Genomic DNA, 18,754 nt, shown 5'->3' with positions numbered 1-18,754 from the left:
AGATATTCCGGCCCACCACCCTGGATTGCTAAGAAACTATTCAACAATCTCTTCCTCGTCAATCGCTCTCACTTTGGTGTTAGATTGTGGGCAGTAACTCTTCCACTGCTGGACAGTCCCTTTAGCCATCCCATTCCCCCTCTGAACAATCCGTCAATCCTATTCCTCCTCTGGAATGTCTGTTAATCCCATTCCCGCTCCAGACAGTGTCAATCTTGTTTCCCCCTCAGTTACTCAGGGCAGTAAGGCTGCCTGTCACAGTGTCCTCGATGCTGTCCAGTCCACACACACACACACAGTAAAGATTTTAGTATGTCCTCCAATCCTCTGTTAGTGTTCAGTACACGAGTCCTGAGGCTTATAGAAAGAGATCTCATAGGAAACGAACAGCTCAGTGCATACTGTGGTGAAATGTCTGCAGTGGGGCTCAACAGGACAGGTACAAGTCACAAAATACTGTGGTGAGGTGTGAGACCTGCAGGGGGAGCTATTGTAGGACAGGTGCAGCAGAATCAGGCTGTAATGAAACAGCGACCCGTAGGGGGAGCGCTAAACAAGAATTACTCCATTCAGACCGTGCTGTAGTGAGCTGTGAGGCCTGTAGGTCCACTCAGCTCAGTAGTTTGGGAGTAAAATGGCCGCTGATAAATCTTGCTGAAACGTATTATTTTGTGTAAAACTCAATAAAAGACGAGCAAAAACATTACACATGTGACAGTGATTTGGGCTCCACCATTGCTAAGCTCTCTGAGATGCCACCCGGCGTGGAGGGCGCTATATAAGTGCAAGTTGCTGTTGTTGATGACTGGAATGTGTCCATCTAATCACTCAAACTGTTCACAGATGGATTTTTTTTGTGGTCAACCAGGTCTCCGATAGACACAGGCACCCATCACGGCCACACTGAAGAGCATCCAAACCAGACAAGAGTTGGTTCCACATACACTTGGAAATTTCCTTGTGTGGAATGGAGTGCCCCAAATGAAATCCCTGGAGGGAGGCACCTTTGCTTCCTGAATTCCAGAGAGTATCAGGCGCAAGTTGGCAGGAGCCAACGCTTGGGGGAATCTCAGAGCTTCATATTTTACAATAATTCTTTTGTCTGATTTATCACCCTCAATAACCCTCTTCACCTCCACATCCAACTGTCGCGATGTAAGGAATCTTTTGGCACTTTGGATGGAGAGTGAGGTCGGAGCAAACCTGTATAAACACTCCCATTTGAGTGGTTTCTGAGTGCTGAACCCTAAAAGTAAGTTTTTCCAGGTGTCCTATCCAACAATCCCACAGATAAAACTTGGTCATTCACTTGATGGCTATTTGTGGTGAAAAGTCCAGTGGTGTGGGACACTTACTGAGGAAAAGTACTCAAAATTTCAACAAGGGCAGGACCGGCAGCATGTGTGTGTAAGAAGGAAAGCCATTACCAAACACACGGTTTTGTTGCCCTGTTTTTGTTCCGGGGGAGGGGGATGGGGGGGGAATCTTCAAAGCTTGAATGCAGCGCTTGGTTGGTTTACTGCGAGGAAGTGAGCCGCTTCCTGAGCTGATGAACACAGGATACCCCAGACAGGAGCAGAGGAAGTTCTGGCTGAATACCAGCCCTGCCTGTGTGAAGCAGTAGCACGCCATTTCAGTAACCTTTTCACACATTTCCTAGTAGCTCTCTCGCCTCCGAGCCAGAAGGTTGTGGGTTCAAGCCCCACATCGGGACTTTGCACTTATAGTGGAAAATTGGAGGTGCGCGAGGGGAGTGGGGTGTTAGGTAAAAAGAGTGGTGATTAAATTGGTCATTCACTTTACTTGTTGATGTGGACTGTTCGTCTGCACAATCACTACACTTTACAGGAAATGCTGCAAAGTACTTTGAGACACTGAATATATGAACGACTCAGCATCAAACGTGTGGTTTATCAGGGCACCAGCATTGAACCAAATTTCTGCAAGAAAATATCTGCGGCAAATCAGCTTGAAAGGAGCAGCAGAGCATTAAACTCGACGGGGTGGGGGGGGGGCTGGGTTTGTCACGAGCTGTTTGCTCGACCTTCCTGTGTTTGTGCACGCTACAATGATTTTCAGCAGCACCATGCCCACAAAGCCAGTGCTTATAAACCTTCCCAAAGTGAACTTTGGTTAATTTACCAAATGTTGCCTTTTGCCCCCAGTTTTGATGAACGTCTGCGGTCTCGTCAAAAGCAAAATGAAAAGTACAAATGGCTCTCAGCGCTGGGTGCTCCTCACCTTATTCACACTCACCACCGTCCATGCTGCTTCTCCCTAAAGCAGCATCAAACTTGCACAGTGTGTATGTGGAGGTCGGGACTTTGAGTTCATAGTCTAGGCTGAGGTGCCGTGCTTTGGATGAGACGTTAAACCGAGGTCTCGTCTGTCTGTTCAGGTGGACATTAAAGATCCAATGGCACTATTTGAAAAGAGAAGGGAGTTTCTGTCTCCCGGTGTTCTGGCCAACAATCCCCCAAATAAAAATGGTCACTCACTCTCTCAAGTCTCAGCAACAAGCCAGACTGGCTGGTCTATCATTGGAATAGAGACAGTCCTAGACAGGTGGTCATGGTAGCCTTGCTCCTGAGTCAGGTGGGTCTAGGGCACTGCTAATTTCCCTAATTTCAGAGACTATTAGGTGTAGTAGATTATCAAAGCGCTCTGGGACGCCCCCTGCATAAATGGCGCTATATTGTTATTGTGGAAGGGCAGAGGCTCAGCTACCTCCCCCACACCTTTGAACTTGTGTTCTCCTATCTCACCACCATCATAACCTCTATGAAACCCACCTCTTGCTCCCTCGACCCATCCCTACCCCTCTCCTTTCCTCCCAGCTCCACTTCCTTGCCCCTCTACTCACTGACATCATTGTTTCCCTGTTGACTGGCAGATTTCCCACCCCCTTAAAAACAGCCGACATCACTCCTATCCTTAAAAAACCTTTCCTGAACCCATCCCTGCTCTCAATCTACTGCCCCATCTCCAACATCCCTCTCCTTTCCAAGGTCCCGGAATGAGTCATTGCTTCCCAACTTCATTCCTCCCTCTCCCGCCACTCCCTTCACGAACCCCTCCAAATGGGTTTCCATGCCGCCCACAGCACAGCAACAGCCCTGGTCAAAGTGACAAATTACATTTTGTTAATCTATGACCAGGGCTCCCTCTGTCTCGTCCTCTCTGCTGTGTTTGACACCATTGACCACTCTATACTCCTCCACCATCACCTCGCCTCTCACATCAACCTTCATGGTTTTATTCTTGCCTGTTCAGATCCCACCTTTCATACTGTCTCCACTTTGCCACCACACACGGCTTCTCCTCTAGCCCCTGCACCATCTCGTGTGGCCTTCCTTGGTCCCCTCCTCATCAATATCTATATGCTCCCTCTTGGTGAAATCATCCACAGATATGGGGTCAACTTCCACATGTATGTGGATGACACCCAACTCTACATCTACACCCCTGACCACAGGACCACTGCTATCCTCAGAATGTGTCAGACATTAATAATAATAATAATCCTTGCATTTGATATAGCGCTTTTCACGTCGGGAGGACGTCCCAAAGCGCTTCACAGAATATACTGTAAAGTGAGTTGACTGTATATTTGTGGGCGAACGCGGCAGCCAATTGCGCACAGCAATGTCCCACAAACAGTCATAGATTGAAAATGACCAATTTATTATTGTTTTGGGTTTTGGAGGGATTATTATTAGGCTCTGTGTGGAGTAAGGAAACTTGCCCAAGGTTTCGCCCTCTGCCTGGAATTGAATTCAGGTCTCTCACTTGCAAAGCGAGTGCTCTAACCACTGAGCTACAGGACTCCATTAAGTCCTGGATGAGAGCTAACTTTCTACATTTGAACATCAACAAGACTGAGGCTCTCCTGATTGGCCCCCATCAGCGTGCCCACACCTCAGGCGCTGACAGCATCACCATCCAAGGTTGCATACTCCACCTTGCTAAGCCAGTCCGGAACTTTTGTGTCTTGTTCCGACTCTCAACTATCCTTTCTACCCCATATCCGTGCCATGACCTGTTCAGCCTTACCCCACTTCTGCAACATCACCCTGCCCTGCCGTTGCCTCTTCCCTCAGGCCACTGAAACCCTCATCTAAGCTCGACTACATCAACAAAACACAAAATACTGCAGATGCTGGAAATCTGAAAACAGAAGTCACTGGGAACACTCAGCAGGTCAGGCAGCACCCTGCTTGTTGGCCTTCCCAATTCTTCCCTCAACAAGCTGCAGATCATCCAGAACTCTGCAGCTTGTGTCCTCTCCCTCACCAGGATCCGTGATCCCCTCCACCCTCGCCCAGCTCCACTGGCTTCCCATCCCCCAGAGGATAGAGTCCAAAATCTTCATCCTCGCCTTCAAGGCCCTTCACGGCCTAGGTAACTCTGTTACCTACTAACCCTATCAACGTGTCATTCCCTCTGCAGTGGAGGCTCCAGCCTGCTCCACGGCCCGGCCCGCCCACCATTGGCAGCCAGACCTTCAGCTTCTCTGCTCCAACTCTTTAGAACTCCATCCCAGTCCCTCCACCTCACCCCCTCCCTTGCCCCCTTTAAGACCTGTCTCAAGACACTCCTCTTCGACCAGGCCTCCTACCCGTACTCCTGATCCCACCAGCAGCTTGGGTGCGGATCCCTGACTGTCCAGCACCTTGGGACATCCTCCTGATGTGAAAAGGCACTATACATATGTAATTTGTTATTGTCTTGAGATGTGCTTTGAAGGAGGCAAGGGAGGGAGCAAAATGAAGGGATGTGGAATGGAGCTCCAAAGAGTGGGGGCAGAGAAGCTGAAGATTTAACTAGGTGTCTGGCCAACAGTTTCCTTCCCCCATCCCCAAATAATACGAATGGTCATTAATGGCTGTTTGTAGGACATTGTTGTGTACACTTACACTTAGTCACAATACTTCACAGTAAAATCTTGTGAAATGTTTTGAGACATCTCAACAGGAAAATGCACTGTATCGGTGGTGGCTGGTGACCCATTTGACCTTGTGCAATCTGAGTTTGCCTCACCAAGCTCTCATTACCATAGTAATGGACACTTTGCACATGCGCAATGTCTTAACCTCTCCCCCGCTGGCTTTGCTCCATTCCTCCCACGGCTCCTGTCTAGGTGAGGCACCTGACGAGCCGCAATACATTATTATATTGAAATCACATAGTGGAGTCCTGTAGCTCAGTGGTTACAGCACTCGCTTTGCAAGCGAGAGACCTGAGTTCAATTCCAGGCAGAGGGCGAAACCTTGGGCAAGTTTCCTTACTCCACACAGAGCCTAATAATAATACCTCCAAAAACCAAAAGGAGGAAAGGGAGGAGGCGGCGAAGGTACTGGAGGATGGAGTTCCAGAGCCTCGGGGCTGAGAGGCTGAAGGCCCGGCCACCGATGGTAGGGCGGTTGGGGCGGGGGATGTGGAGCAGACCGGAGCCAGAGGAACGGAGGGTACGGGCAGGTAAGTAGGGGGATAGTAGGTCGGAGAGGTAGGATGGAGCAAGGCCGTGAATGGCCTTGTAGGTGAGGATGAGGATCTTGAACTCGATCCTCTGGGGGATGGGGAGCCAGTGGAGGCGAGCGAGGGTGGGAGTCCTGTAGTTCAGTGGTTAGAGCACTCGCTTTGCAAGTGAGAGACCTGAGTTCAATTCCAGGCAGAGGGGGAAACCTTGGGCAAGTTTCCTTACTCCACACAGAGCCTAATAATAATCCCTCCAAAAACCAAAAACAATAATAAATTGGTCATTTTCAATCTACGACTGTTTGTGGGACATTGCTGTGCGCAATTGGCTGCCGCGTTCGCCCACAAATATATAGTCAATTCACTTTACAGTGTGTTCTGTGAAGCGCTTTGGGACATCCTCCCGACGTGAAAAGCAATATATCAAATGGAAGGATTATTATTATTATTATTATAGCTTCCCTTTGAGAGGGGCACTGACTGCTAGGCTTCCTGCTTAGGAAACTTATTCGGGATTTGGCTTTCAGGTTTAATAGGAGCTGAGTCCAAATGGTAGAGAAAGAATAATTCTTGTCCCAAAGCACCTCACAGGATATATTGTAAAGTGAAGTGACTGTGTGTTTTTGTGGACAAACTCAGCACAGCCAATATGCACACAAACAGCCATGAAGCGAATGACTAGTTTTATCTGGGGGATTGTTGGTTTTGTCAGCTGTCAACAAGGAGAAACTTCCTTCTCTTCTCGAGCAGTGCAATGCCATTATTTAACATCAATCTCAAGCCATTCTTTAAACCTGGAGCACATGAAAGAGGAACATTTCGCCCACAAAATATACTGTCGATTCACTTTACAGTATATTCTGTGAAGCGTTTTGAGACATCTCGAATTTGTTAAGGCGCTATATCAAATGCAAGGATGATTATGAAAGATGAGTCATTCAAGTGCCTACTAAAAAGTATTTTTTTTATTAATTTGGTCTTTTATTTTTTCAACGTTTTTACACCAGGTAATATATTGTAAGAAACTTACATGGTTTCAATGCATGTTGGCCTCAGTACAAATTGAAGAGTTGTGGGCATGTGTGGATGTAAGTTATTTTATAAGTAATAACAATAAAAATGACAGCTGGTCAAATATTTTCAGATAGCATGTTGTTGTTAATTTGATTCTTAGGAAAAACTCGTCGCAAATAAACTGAACCAACATACCTGACCGTCAGAAAAAAAGCTCAACAGAAGAAATGGACAATTTATTTTAATGTTGCAAAGCTTTCCTTCACTATTATTTTTAAATTTAACTCACATAAAACCATGATCTACAATTAGCTCTTTCCTATTTACCAAGGTTCTCTTGCTCTAAATATTGCAAGCTAAGTTTTGTTTTTATACATATATAAAAAGTACACAAAAATTAAATACAGAAAAGGCTGCTTCAAAGTTTTAACAGGTTTTTAGTAAATCGATAAGTTCCTTGGTTCTCAGTGACTTTTCTGTTGGAAGAAAAATTGTCCAACATCGACAAATTCCTTTACAAACTAAAATCTCAACGACATAATTTTCAGTCAAATTCATGTTGCACCTGACCTCCCTTGTCCATCATGCAACACATTGCTGCTTGAAGGACTTGAAGGGGCAGACTGAAAGCAGGGACTCTTCCCACTCAACTACTGTTAACCCTGCAAGCCAAAGCCCTAATGGCTAGGGTGGTCTTAGCTGAACGATCAGCCTCAAACTGGAAAACAACAATGAATTGGGAATTGTGGTGAACAATCAGATTTGCAAACTGTAATATTGGGAGTCGGGGTGGATAAACAGGACTCGTAATGTTAGAAGCATTTTCCAGTTAAGGGATTGAATTTAGGATTTTGTTTTAATATAATGACTTTGTAGTTAATGGACTGCTGTACATAGATATGGAATGGAATAATAATTTTAAATCTAGGAATAAATCTGGTATGCAACATAAGTGGAACTGAAAAAACCCTCTCTTCCAAATTTACAAAAGTCAGATATTTAAACAGCCTTCTGTGAATCACTGATCCAGTAGTTATAAATAGTCAATGCTCTTCGCATAGATGAAGGACTGCCTGAGAAACATAAGTTGGAGCTTGAAAAGACCAATGTCACTAATACTTAAAAACTGCTAGAGTGTTTGTTTAAAAGGTGTTATTAAAAACTCAATAAAATCAGATTGTGCTGATACGATTTTCAACGGAGTCTATGCAGGGCTGTGAGAGCCAAGCAGCAATGTGTTGCATCAGATTTTATTTATTAAGAAAAGTTTTTTTTAGTGCTTTCAATATCATTAAGCGAAGAGAACACAACAGGCTTCAAAGTGAAAAGACACGCGAGAGGGTGAACGGAAATGAAATGCTTATTCTTTGCTTTAACTCTTCCGGCTCTTGTCACCTCCACATTACAACTCCACTGTGTCCAGGGGGAGGACAGAATCTTTCAACTTCTACAATTATCTTAAACTAAGTGAGGATTTCTATTTGTTGAAGAATTTCAGACACACCAAAGTGACTTCTGATTCAACTAGGAAGAGTGAGAAGGCAGGAGTGAGTGAGAGGAGGTGAAATGGGTTTTACTTGAATTGTTAGAAAGGAAGTGAGCTACTAGGTAATTTTTTTTTAAACCCATCCATCTAATGTCGCACCAAGCATTGCATCATTAAATCCACTGGTAATACTTGGAGCATGGACATTACTGTCAATTTTACACCAAAAAATAACATGGGATCTTCTACATGGCACACGCATTAAAGTCTCTCAAACTAAGCTAAGAAATCGGTGATCCTCACTCTCCCCGACCATCAAGCTTGAGTGCAATTGGATGAAAGGGAAGGAGGCATTAATTAAATCCAAGCTTTTGTAATCCAAGCAGACGGTAACTCTTGTGGTTTATCACTGACCCAAATCTACCGAGAATGGTGTTCACAAAAGCTCTCAGAAACTAGCTAGGTACTACAAGAGATATTCAGCACTAGGGCAAGTGGGAGAGACAGAGAGGAGGGTGATCAAGAGAGAGATCAGACGGAAGGCCGGCATTTTGTATTAAAAACAAGACATTTAATGTGTCTCGCTTTCCTCCCTCTAACCTATATTTAGAAAACACTTGAGTCTCCATAAATCTTTGGGTCAGCCTGGTAGGGAAGAGGTGAAGCTACAGAAAAGGGGAAACATCTTTACAAAGGACTAAAGGAAGCTTTAGAGTAATAAATTAACAAAACAAATGCAGATGGAACTACTGTACATGTGGAAAATTCACCATGCGCATGAAGAGTTAATGCAACAAATAACAAGATGGGCCATTGAAACAGAGGAACACATCAGAAGAACACAGACTGTATCACTGGATATGCCAAAGTAAATTAAGGTAAAAATCACTTGGGTCAGGAGTTCCAGGAAATAAAATTGCAAACACTACTAAAACGAAAGTTGAACTCAGTTACAGGCTGTAAACAAAGCTATATTCAAGGCACAAAATGCACTGTAGCAAACTTCATGTCAGAACTTTGTAGGTTACTTGAATTTTAAATATGATAATTTCCAGCTTAGTAGCTATCAAGGCCTAATTTTTTTTTTACAAAGCCACTTTTTAGGAATGTCTGCTCAACATATAAAGGTAAGGAGACTCAGATATACATGCAAATCGGCTTGCACACTGCTTCTTGCAAGGGGATAGAGCTTTTAGAGGGATACAGAAACCCTGCTCGTCTGAGTTGTTGTCTTTGACAAAATGAGGCAGAGCATTTTTGTAACTTCATACATGCTTGATCTAACACACATTCTGACACCCAAACCTGACACATAAGAAATGACCACGTTTCGCCCAACGCAGCTTTCATTATTTCAACTCAAGGATATCTGTGTTTTTGGAAAAAAAGGCAATTCTCGCAAAAAAATATAATTAATTAAATAGTAAAAATCAGTGTTATCGGGGGGAGGGGTGGGGGATGAGAATAAAAAGACTGGAGAAATTTGCAAAGCATTCATAATCTTAAGTCTTTTGTAAAAAGCAATTAAAAGCAGAAAGCTAGTTTATTGGTGCAGTCCTTCCTCTGGTAACCTTCACACTGAGCAGTTTGTATAATCCTGTATAGGGGGAGAAAAAGGGAGAGAATTAAACACTATGTCTCACCATTTTAATTTATAACATTTCTGGGATAAAATACAGTATTATGCACAAATAAGTAACAAGAGATTAATGCGTATATAAATACAAGTATATGATCGATGATATTTCTTTATGGTTTAGGTAGCCGGCTCCAACTTTAGAGTCTCCAATCGAAAACTCTTAATGAGATTCACATAAATGGAAACTTCCCTGCCTCTGGAATGGAGTATGCACTCTCCCTCCTTCACCCCTTCCTTCTCCACACTCCCCCACTCCCCCCTGAGGGCAAGTGGCTGCTTTGGCCTAATCTCAGAGAGTATTGGGTGCAGGTTGGCAAGAGTTGAGGCTACAGAGACCCCAGAGTGTGCTCTGCTGGGTACTCCTAGAATTTAACCAGCTTGCAATTGCAAACACCTTGTCGAGCTTGGATCACTCAACCTGCCTGGGCTTCAAATACACCAAAATGCAACATACAGGGTTACCCAGTTTGAATCCCACTGCCACCCGTCCCATGGGTTCACCATTGACTCACGCGCCTACTATGGACTCGAGCTGCACCAGAAACTCTGTCCAGCTGGCTTCCGGCACTGGCTGCACAGAAAACACCACAGACATCATTTTGCGAAGGAACTGACATAAGAGACAAACCAGTGACCCGGAAGTTGGTCATTTTGCACTCTTGGTTATAATGCAGACTATACGATATTGGCCTCTGGTGCCCGTGTTACTAGATAACAAGGTAAATATCTTACACAGAGTAACCTACAGGAGTATGGAGAAAAGGCAGGTAAATGGGACTCAAAAGAACTGCTCTTAAAAAGAAAAGCAAACACAATGGGCCGAATGGGCTTCTTCTGTGTTATAAATGCCCATGGGTCTATGGGGTTGCCCTGTATGGGGCAGTTGTTTTACTGAAATAGCACTAATTGGTTCAGACGAAGAAGGCCCTCTTGACCTATTTGTTCTCCCTACAAGCTTTATACATTTGCCCTTTCTTCTTCATCTCCCTTTTTATTTTCCTTTTGATTTATTTTGAGGTGTTTGTTTTATGTTGCCTCCGCTGCACTTGAGTAAGTACTTGTATTATGCATAATTGTTTTTAAAAAGGATAATAAATGATAATGGTTTTTATTTATTTTTTAAAAGGTTGGCCATTTATCCTCAACTGATTTGTCCACTGTTCCATAAAGCTGAAGTAGCAAATTATACAACAGCAGTGCAGTGCATATGGTATGAGGTGAAAATACAGCCGAGTTGAGCTGCTATTCTCCAACAGACATTGAAATGCTGGGATCGTCATTGGGAACAAAGGGTTTTGAACCAAGTTTGGGACTCACTCTCTCGCTCCCTTCCCCTCCCTGACAATTATCAGCTAATTCGTCTACAGGACCAGAATGTTACACCGCGTGCTATTTAATTCTATTTTCACCCCTATAAAATACATGAAAGTTATCATTACCTCCTGCAACAGTACACTAGATCCTAACCTTGTTGCTGTGAAACCAGCCAGAACACGCCAAAGCCAATTCTGCAATTAGTGTTGAAAGGTTTCCAGCCAGTCCTTGCTGGCTGGACTGATCCTTTCCCTGGAAGCATCTGTAACAATGGAGCTGAAACTGCAGTTCCTGTGTGAAGCAGCCAAGCAAGATCCCCTGGGGATGAAACTCGCAGCTTTATCACGTAGCAAGCCCTTACTCATAGCATTTCACGTCAGGTTAGGTTTACTGCCTCTATTTATATGTACACAGGAGCCTTGTGCTTCTTACACAGCGATCAGAAACACAAGGCTTAAGATTGGGAAGCACAGGGAGAGTGCTGCTGGATAATGCCGGGCAAGAATTGTGTCAGGAATTAGTTAGCCAAAGAGCGGAGTTCTCTGCGCTAAACATTTCTTGTTATATTGCTATAATAATAGTCCTTACATTTGATATAATAATAATCCTTGCATTTGATATAGCACTTTTCACGTCTTCTAGACGTCTCAAAGCGCTTCAATAACGCTGTATCACATTATTGAAATGTCTTAAAGCACTTGACAAGATATAGTATAAAGTGGAATGGACTGTGTATTTTGTGGGCGAACAGCGGCAGCGAATTGTGCGCAGCAGGGTCCCATAAACAGTCCTGGATTGAGTGTCCAAATTTTTTTTTTTTTTTTTACGATGATGCCTATGAAGGTCATGGTTAAGATCTTTATTTGCCAGACTACGGCACTACCTCACCCCTCACGCTGCTGAAACTCTGGTCCGCGCCTTTATCACCTCAAGGCTGGACTATGGGAACTCTCTCCTCGTCGGCCTTCCTGGCACCTCCCTCCACAAGCTGCAGGTCATTCAGAACTCTGCAGCTCGTGTACTGTCCCGCACCAGGCTTCGCGACCACATAATAATAATAATAATAATAATAATCCTATAATAATAATAATCCTTGCATTTGATATAGCGCTTTTCACGTCGGGAGGACGTCCCAAAGCGCTTCACAGAACACACTGTAAAGTGAATTGACTGTATATTTGTGGGCAAACGTGGCAGCCAATTGCGCACAGCAATGTCCCACAAACAGTCGTAGATTGAAAATGACCAATTTATTATTGTTTTTGGTTTTTGGAGGGATTATTATTAGGCTCTGTGTGGAGTAAGGAAACTTGCCCAAGGTTTCCCCCTCTGCCTGGAATTGAACTCAGGTCTCTCACTTGCAAAGCGAGTGCTCTAACCACTGAACTACAGGACTCCCACCCTCGCTCGCCTCCACTGGCTCCCCATCCCCCAGAGGATCGAGTTCAAGATCCTCATCCTCACCTACAAGGCCATTCACGGGCTTGCTCCATCCTACCTCTCCGACCTACTATCCCCCTGCTTACCTGCCCGTACCCTCCGTTCCTCTGGCTCCGGTCTGCTCCACATCCCCCGCCCCAACCGCCCTACCATCGGTGGCCGGGCCTTCAGCCTCTCAGCCCCGAGGCTCTGGAACTCCATCCTCCAGTACCTTCGCCGCCTCCTCCCTTTCCTCCTTCAAGGCCGGTCTCAAGACCTTTCTCTTTGACCGAGCCTTCAGCTCCCCTCTCGACTCTCTACCCCCTCCTCGCTCCCTCCCTTCTCTTCCCTCACCCTGACCATTTTCCCCCCAAGGCTCGGGTCCTGATCCAATTGTCCAGAGCCTTGGGACTTCTCCCCGACGTGAAAGGCGCTCTGTAAATGGAATCTTGTTGTTGTTGTTATTTATTTATTGCTTGATTTCAATATACTCAGCCGGATGTCTGGCACGGTTGGAAACCCTCCACCATGCTTAAGAGACTCCAAACCAGACAGAGTTTCAAGCATGCCACTACACATAGAAATTTCCCTGTGTCTGGAATGGAATGTGCACTCATTTAACACTGGAATCATTATCATGTGATTCATGTACAATATGATACATGTTAAAAATTACAACCAGTATTATATGCCAGACAGTGCATTACCCAATTAGCAGTACAACAACAACTTGGATTTATATAGCGCCTTCCACCCCCGATGGCATCTCAGAGCGCTTTACAGTAATGGATCCTGGGACTGAGCCAGGGGGAGGGGGAGGAAGGTGACCAAAGGCGCGGTTGAAAAGAAAGGTCTTCAGCAGAGACCTGAAAATGGGAAGGGAGGGAGCGAGACAAAGGGAGTGAGGAAGGGAGTTCCAGAGCCTCAGGGCATAGTGGCTGAAGGCACGGCCGCCGAGGGTGGAGCGGAGGACTCGGGGGACAAGGAGGAGGCCAGACCGGTTGGAACGAAGGCAACGGGTACTGTGTTGAGGAGAGAGGAGGTCAGAGAGGTCGGGGGGTGCAGAGGAGTGCAGGGACTTGAATACAAGGGTGGGGATCTTGAAATCGATCCTCTCTGGGATAGGCAGCCAGTGCAGTCTGGCCAGGACTGGGGTGATTGGGGAGCGGAGTTTGGTGCGGGTGGCAGAGTTTTGAATGATTCAGATTTTATGGATGGGAGACCGGCGAGGAGGGCACTAGAATAGTCCAGCCAAGAGGTGACAAAGGCATGGACCAGAGTTTCAGCGGCTTTCAGAGAGAGGTATTGGCGGAGACGGGCAATGCGTCGGAAGTGGAAGAAAGCGGTGCTGGTGAGGGACCGGATATGGGGGAGGAAGGATAATTGGGGGTCGAACCTGACGCCTAGGTTGCATACGGGTACGGAGAGTTTTAGGGGGAAGTTGGGTAGGTGGAGGAGGTGAGATCCGTGAGATTTTAGAAGTTGACGAGAGCCAAAGAGTATGGCTTCCGTCTTGTCAACGTTCAGCTGAAGGAAGTTTGTGCTCATCCAGCCCCTGAGATCTGACAGGCAGCTGACAGAACATCAGGGGACTGGGAGTCACAAAGAGAAGTGGAAAAATACGAGTTGGGTGTCATCTGCATACATGTGGAAATGTACCCCATGTCTGCGGATGACATCCCCAAGAGGAGGGGGCCAAGGATGGTTCCTTGGGGTACCCCACAGGTATCCGGGTGAGAGCGGGAGGAGAAACCATTTGTGCAGATTTACTGCTGGCGGTTTGTGAGGTAGGACTCGAATCAGGCGAGTGCGGTCCCACTGAGGTGGATGACGGAGGAAAGGCGGTGGAGGAGGATGGCGTGATCAACTGTGTCGAATGCGGCGGAGAGGTCCAGGAGGACAAGGAGGCAGATGGAGCCCTGGTCACAGATAGAGATGTCGTTTGTGACTTTCACAAGCGCAGTCTCTGTACTGTGGGCGGAAACCGGACTGGAGGGGTTCGAAGAGGGAGTGGGAGGAGAGGTGTGCGTGAAGTTGATTGGCAACAACGCGTTCTAGAACTTTTGAGAGGAAGGGCAGGTTAGAAATAGGGCGGTAATGGCTGGGGTTTGAGGGATCTAGGGAGGGTTTTTTCGGGAGAGGGTGATGGCAGCAGTTTTGAGGGAGGCAGGGACTGATCCGGAGAAAAGGGACTGGTTGATGATCAGCCAGTAGTGGGCAGAGGAGGGGGAGCTGGGTGACCAGTAAGTTGGTGGGGAGAGGGTATATATTACAACTCATGGTAATATATACACAGGACAGATATTCCCAGGGATTAAAGAGTGCAGTCATGTCTTGGCTTTTTGATAAGACGTTTAACCAAGGGGGAAGTTAAAGATCCCATGGCACGATTCGAAAAGAGGAGTTTCTCCCAGTGTCCTGGCCAACAATCCCCCAAATGAAACTGGCCATCATTGCACAGCTGTTTGCGAGATGTTGAGTGCAAATTGGCAGCCACATTTGCCCACAAAGTACACAGTCACAGTATATTCTGTGAAGCGCTTTGAGACATCTTAATTACGCTTGATAAGGCATGATACGAAATCCAAAGATATTATGATGTATCGGGGTAGGGGGTCTCTGCACTGCTACCTTGGACACGACCTAAAGAAATCCAGCACAAACTGCAGTCTGGTACCTCCTCACTCAGCTGTAGTCACATGCGCGCTCGCAAAAAAAAATGATCACTCCGTTTGTGGGACACTGCTGTGCGCAATTGACTGCATGGTTTTGCCCACAAAATACAGTCAATCCACTTCACAATATATTCTGTGAAACACTTTAATATGTCTCAACGATGTGATAAGGAGCTATATCAAATGCAAGGATTATTATTAGTGTGAGAGCCAAAGGCAGCTCATTTGCACTGCTAGTCAACACACATCAAACAAGGAATATTACGGCCTGCGGTCAGAATTAAGAGGTAAGCCAACTGTATTTGAGTTTGCAGCCTCCACGAACCTCCATTATACTGTGTTTTACAGCTATTTTCACTAATTCTTCCACTGCCACTTCCCCCTCCATCTAAGAATGTTAGGAAATGGAACATTCACCTGCTGATTTTCTGCACTTGTAGCCATTTCATCTAGCGCACTCTCTGTTACTGTCCCCAGACACACCTTTAATATTCACCTTCAAAATTTACCTGAAGACTTTCCTATTTGATAACAACTTGCATTGATTATAGCGCCCTCATTCAGGGCAGCATTCCAGAGCGCTCGACAGTGGCGCAGAGGCAGAGAGAGGTGGGAGGAAGGGGCAACGCGGTGGGATATGGGGAAAGTGTTCCAGAGTTTCAGGGCATAGTAGCTGAAAGCACAGCCACCGATGGTGAAACGGATCGCACGAGCAACATACAGGAGACCAGAGCCAGTCGAGCGAGTTAACGGATACTGGGTTGGGGAGTAAGCAGGTTGGAGAGGTAGGGAGGTGCCAAGACATGAAGGGATTTGAAGGTGGATCTTGAAATCGATTGGGGACCAGTGGAGCCCGACTAGAACTGGTGTGACGGGGGTACAGAGTTTACGATGGGCAAGTATGCAGGCGGCAGAGTTTTGGATCAGCTGGATTTTGTGGATAGTGGAGCTGGGGAGACCCGCAAGGAAAACATTATTTAAATAGTCGAGGCGGGAGGTAAGAAATGCGTGGACAAGTGTTTTGCACCTGTGGGAAGGTACGGTTGGAGGTGGCAATGTGCCGGAGATGGAGGAAGGCGATCCTGGTCAGGGACTGAACTGGAAGGACAGCTGCGGGTCGAACCTGACACTTAGGATGCGCACCGGTTCACTGAGTCTGAGGGATAGGCTGGGGAAGTTGAGATCAGAACCACAGGACAGAAGACGTTGAAGGGAGCCAAGGAGTATAGCTTTGGTCTTGTCGACATTTACATTAGGCTAATGGCAATGTAAATGGCAATGGCAATTAGGCAAATCCCATTATCCTAATGATCCTGTCGACCTCCTTTCTCTCCCATTCAAAATTCACCATTGTTAACGGCATTGTATAAATGCAAGCTGTTGTTGTAGTATAATACTATTTTACCGTAAATCCTATGAAGTGCTTTGAGATGTCCCTCTAATGTGAAAAGTGTATTGAATACGAGGAATGTTATAATTCCTCTTTTCCAAGAACCAAAGATTTTATAGACTAATTAAAGTCTCCCCACTTCTTCATTTGTAACATGCAGCTATCTGTAATATCAATGCCCAAGAGTACCCTTCCCCACATCATTCCAGCAAGGGACCCCCCATCCCACTCTCTCCTTCCCTCAAGACATGGCATGAGAAAGAATTCCCCATTGACTGCAACATTGCTAGAATTCTTCCCCTCGGTCTCAGTTGATTTGTTTTAAAAATATCTTGTTCGCTTCCCCTCAGCGATAACACAAACTCAGTTGCAGTGGGTTTGGGTCAGGGCTTAGTATACAACATTAATCCTTGCATTTAATACAGCGCCTATTCACATCGTCGAGATGCCTCTTCACAGAGTTTTACTGTGAAGTGCGTGACTGTATATATTGTAGGTGAACATGGCAGCCAATATGCACACAGCAACATCCGGCAAACAGCCAATGAAGCAAGTAACCAATACTGATTAATATTCAGGCTAAAGCTTCTGTGATCTTCCGACAAGAAACTCAAATCTTCCACCTTCAAATCCCATTAGCCTAATGATTTAAGAGCCTTTCTCCCTAACATCCCAGTGTCTAACACTGTGCTCGGTGCCTGCTCTCTTAGCTGGCTGTTGTGAACAACCCCGAGTGTGGAAAGGAGCTGAGAAAGATCACAAAGACAATTATTAATTTCCCTCAGCAACCACAGGTCAGTTGCTTGGCAACAAGGTCTGTTATGTTTATCCAAGATCCCTTTGTAATCAGATGTTTGTGTCCTTGTGTATCTATAATAAAGAGCCCTTGGCATGAGTTTGAAGTTTAAGAAGGCCCATTTCCTCTCCCACCACCACCCCTTACTCATGGCACTTGATTCAGCCATTCCCCCTCTTTCCACTCCCCCTGTCAGATGAGCAGTAATTTGCCCTACGCCTTTGACCCTATTTACCAATTCTCTGCTTCTAACATTGGGGCACTGGCTGGCTGGTCACCAGTCTCCTGTGATCATAGTCCATAAAGAGCTCTAACTCTTCACTCAGTTACTTCCTGTAATAAGGAACTACAAAGAAAGTCTCCCTTATGTGTAAATCACCAATCTTCCTCCTCAGACCCGTAACCAAACCACATTTCTGCAGTTGGACCATCAATCTAACTAACAACCAAATCTATTTTCACTCCCCCTCCCATGTCCAACAATTTACTACAGATTGGTGTAGATGAAAAAGACCCTTCGGCCCATCTGATCTCATTTCTCCAGAACACCCCATCACAGCATTGAGCCACTTTTTAAATGAGTCCCAGTGTCCTCCCCTTAACCACAATTCTTGGCAACCTGTCCCAGTCTCAAATTACCCTCTGGATAAAGAAATTACTCTCTATAATTTCTCTATAAGACCCTTCTTTTAAATTGCATTTATATAGTGCCTTTCACATCAGGAGGACATCCCAAGGAGCAGGATAGTCGAGCGTTTGAACCTGAGCCCGGGGTTGGAATCAGGAGGAGTGGGGCCGGTGGGGTAGGAAAATGACAGAAAGAGCAGTCAAAGAGAAAGGTCTTGAGATAGGAAGAGAAGGAAAGCTGGGTACACCCAACCTGCCCTCATAATAATCCTTGCATTTCATATAGCGCCTTATCATATCGTTGAAACGTCTCAAAGTGCTTCATAGGATATACTGTATAGTGGATTTTTGACTGTGCATTTTGTGGGTGATGTTCCACAGCCAGTTACGTACAGCATTGTCCCACAAACAACCAGCGACCAATTTTATTTGGGGCGTTTGTTAGCCAGGGTTTCAGGAGAGAGAAATTCCCATTTCTTTTCAAATAGTGCCATGGGATCTTTAACATCCAGCTGGACAGGTAGACGGAATCTCAGTTTAATATCTCATCCAAAGTACTGCTGGTGACATAGCCATTTTACACAGGATGTTTACCTTCACTCTTCCGTTCATTAGAAGAGACCGCAATCCTTCAGGTTATTCTTGATAATGACATCAGTGACGGCATCGAAGACAAATTGCACGTGCTTGGTGTCTGTGGCACAGGTGAAGTGTGTGTAGATCTCTTTGGTGTCCTTCCTTTTGTTCAGGTCCTCAAATTTGGTTTGAATGTAGGCTGCAGCCTCGTCATACTTGTTTGCTCCTGCGTTTAGAAACACATCACATCGTGAGTGATGTTAAACACCGGAGTAACTTCAAATAACAACTTGCATTTATGTAGTGCCCATCCTGCAGGGTAGTGTCCCAGATCGCTTAT

At 45.6% G+C, this 18,754-nt stretch overlaps 1 protein-coding gene across 1 annotated transcript in view; it reads right to left on the bottom strand.

Annotated features, from left to right (window-relative positions):
• Positions 1 to 6,446: 6,446 nt before the first annotated feature.
• LOC103176615 (guanine nucleotide-binding protein G(i) subunit alpha-2) overlaps positions 6,447 to 18,754 on the bottom strand; it is a 108,617-nt gene continuing 96,309 nt past the window's right edge. Inside the window, exons 8-9 of the mRNA XM_007890265.2 lie at positions 18,433 to 18,640; positions 6,447 to 9,575 (exon numbers count right to left, since the gene is read on the bottom strand). Of these exons, the coding sequence (XP_007888456.1) occupies positions 18,450 to 18,640 (191 nt within the window). The 3' untranslated portion in view covers positions 6,447 to 9,575; positions 18,433 to 18,449. The remainder of the gene's footprint in view (positions 9,576 to 18,432; positions 18,641 to 18,754) is intronic.

The sequence above is a fragment of the Callorhinchus milii genome, unplaced genomic scaffold (genome assembly GCF_018977255.1).
Source record: "Callorhinchus milii isolate IMCB2004 unplaced genomic scaffold, IMCB_Cmil_1.0 Scaffold12, whole genome shotgun sequence".
In the NCBI taxonomy this organism is placed as follows: Eukaryota; Metazoa; Chordata; class Chondrichthyes; order Chimaeriformes; family Callorhinchidae; genus Callorhinchus; species Callorhinchus milii.
The sequence above is the reverse complement of the archived record's forward strand: the minus strand, read 5'-3'. Positions and strand labels throughout refer to the sequence as shown.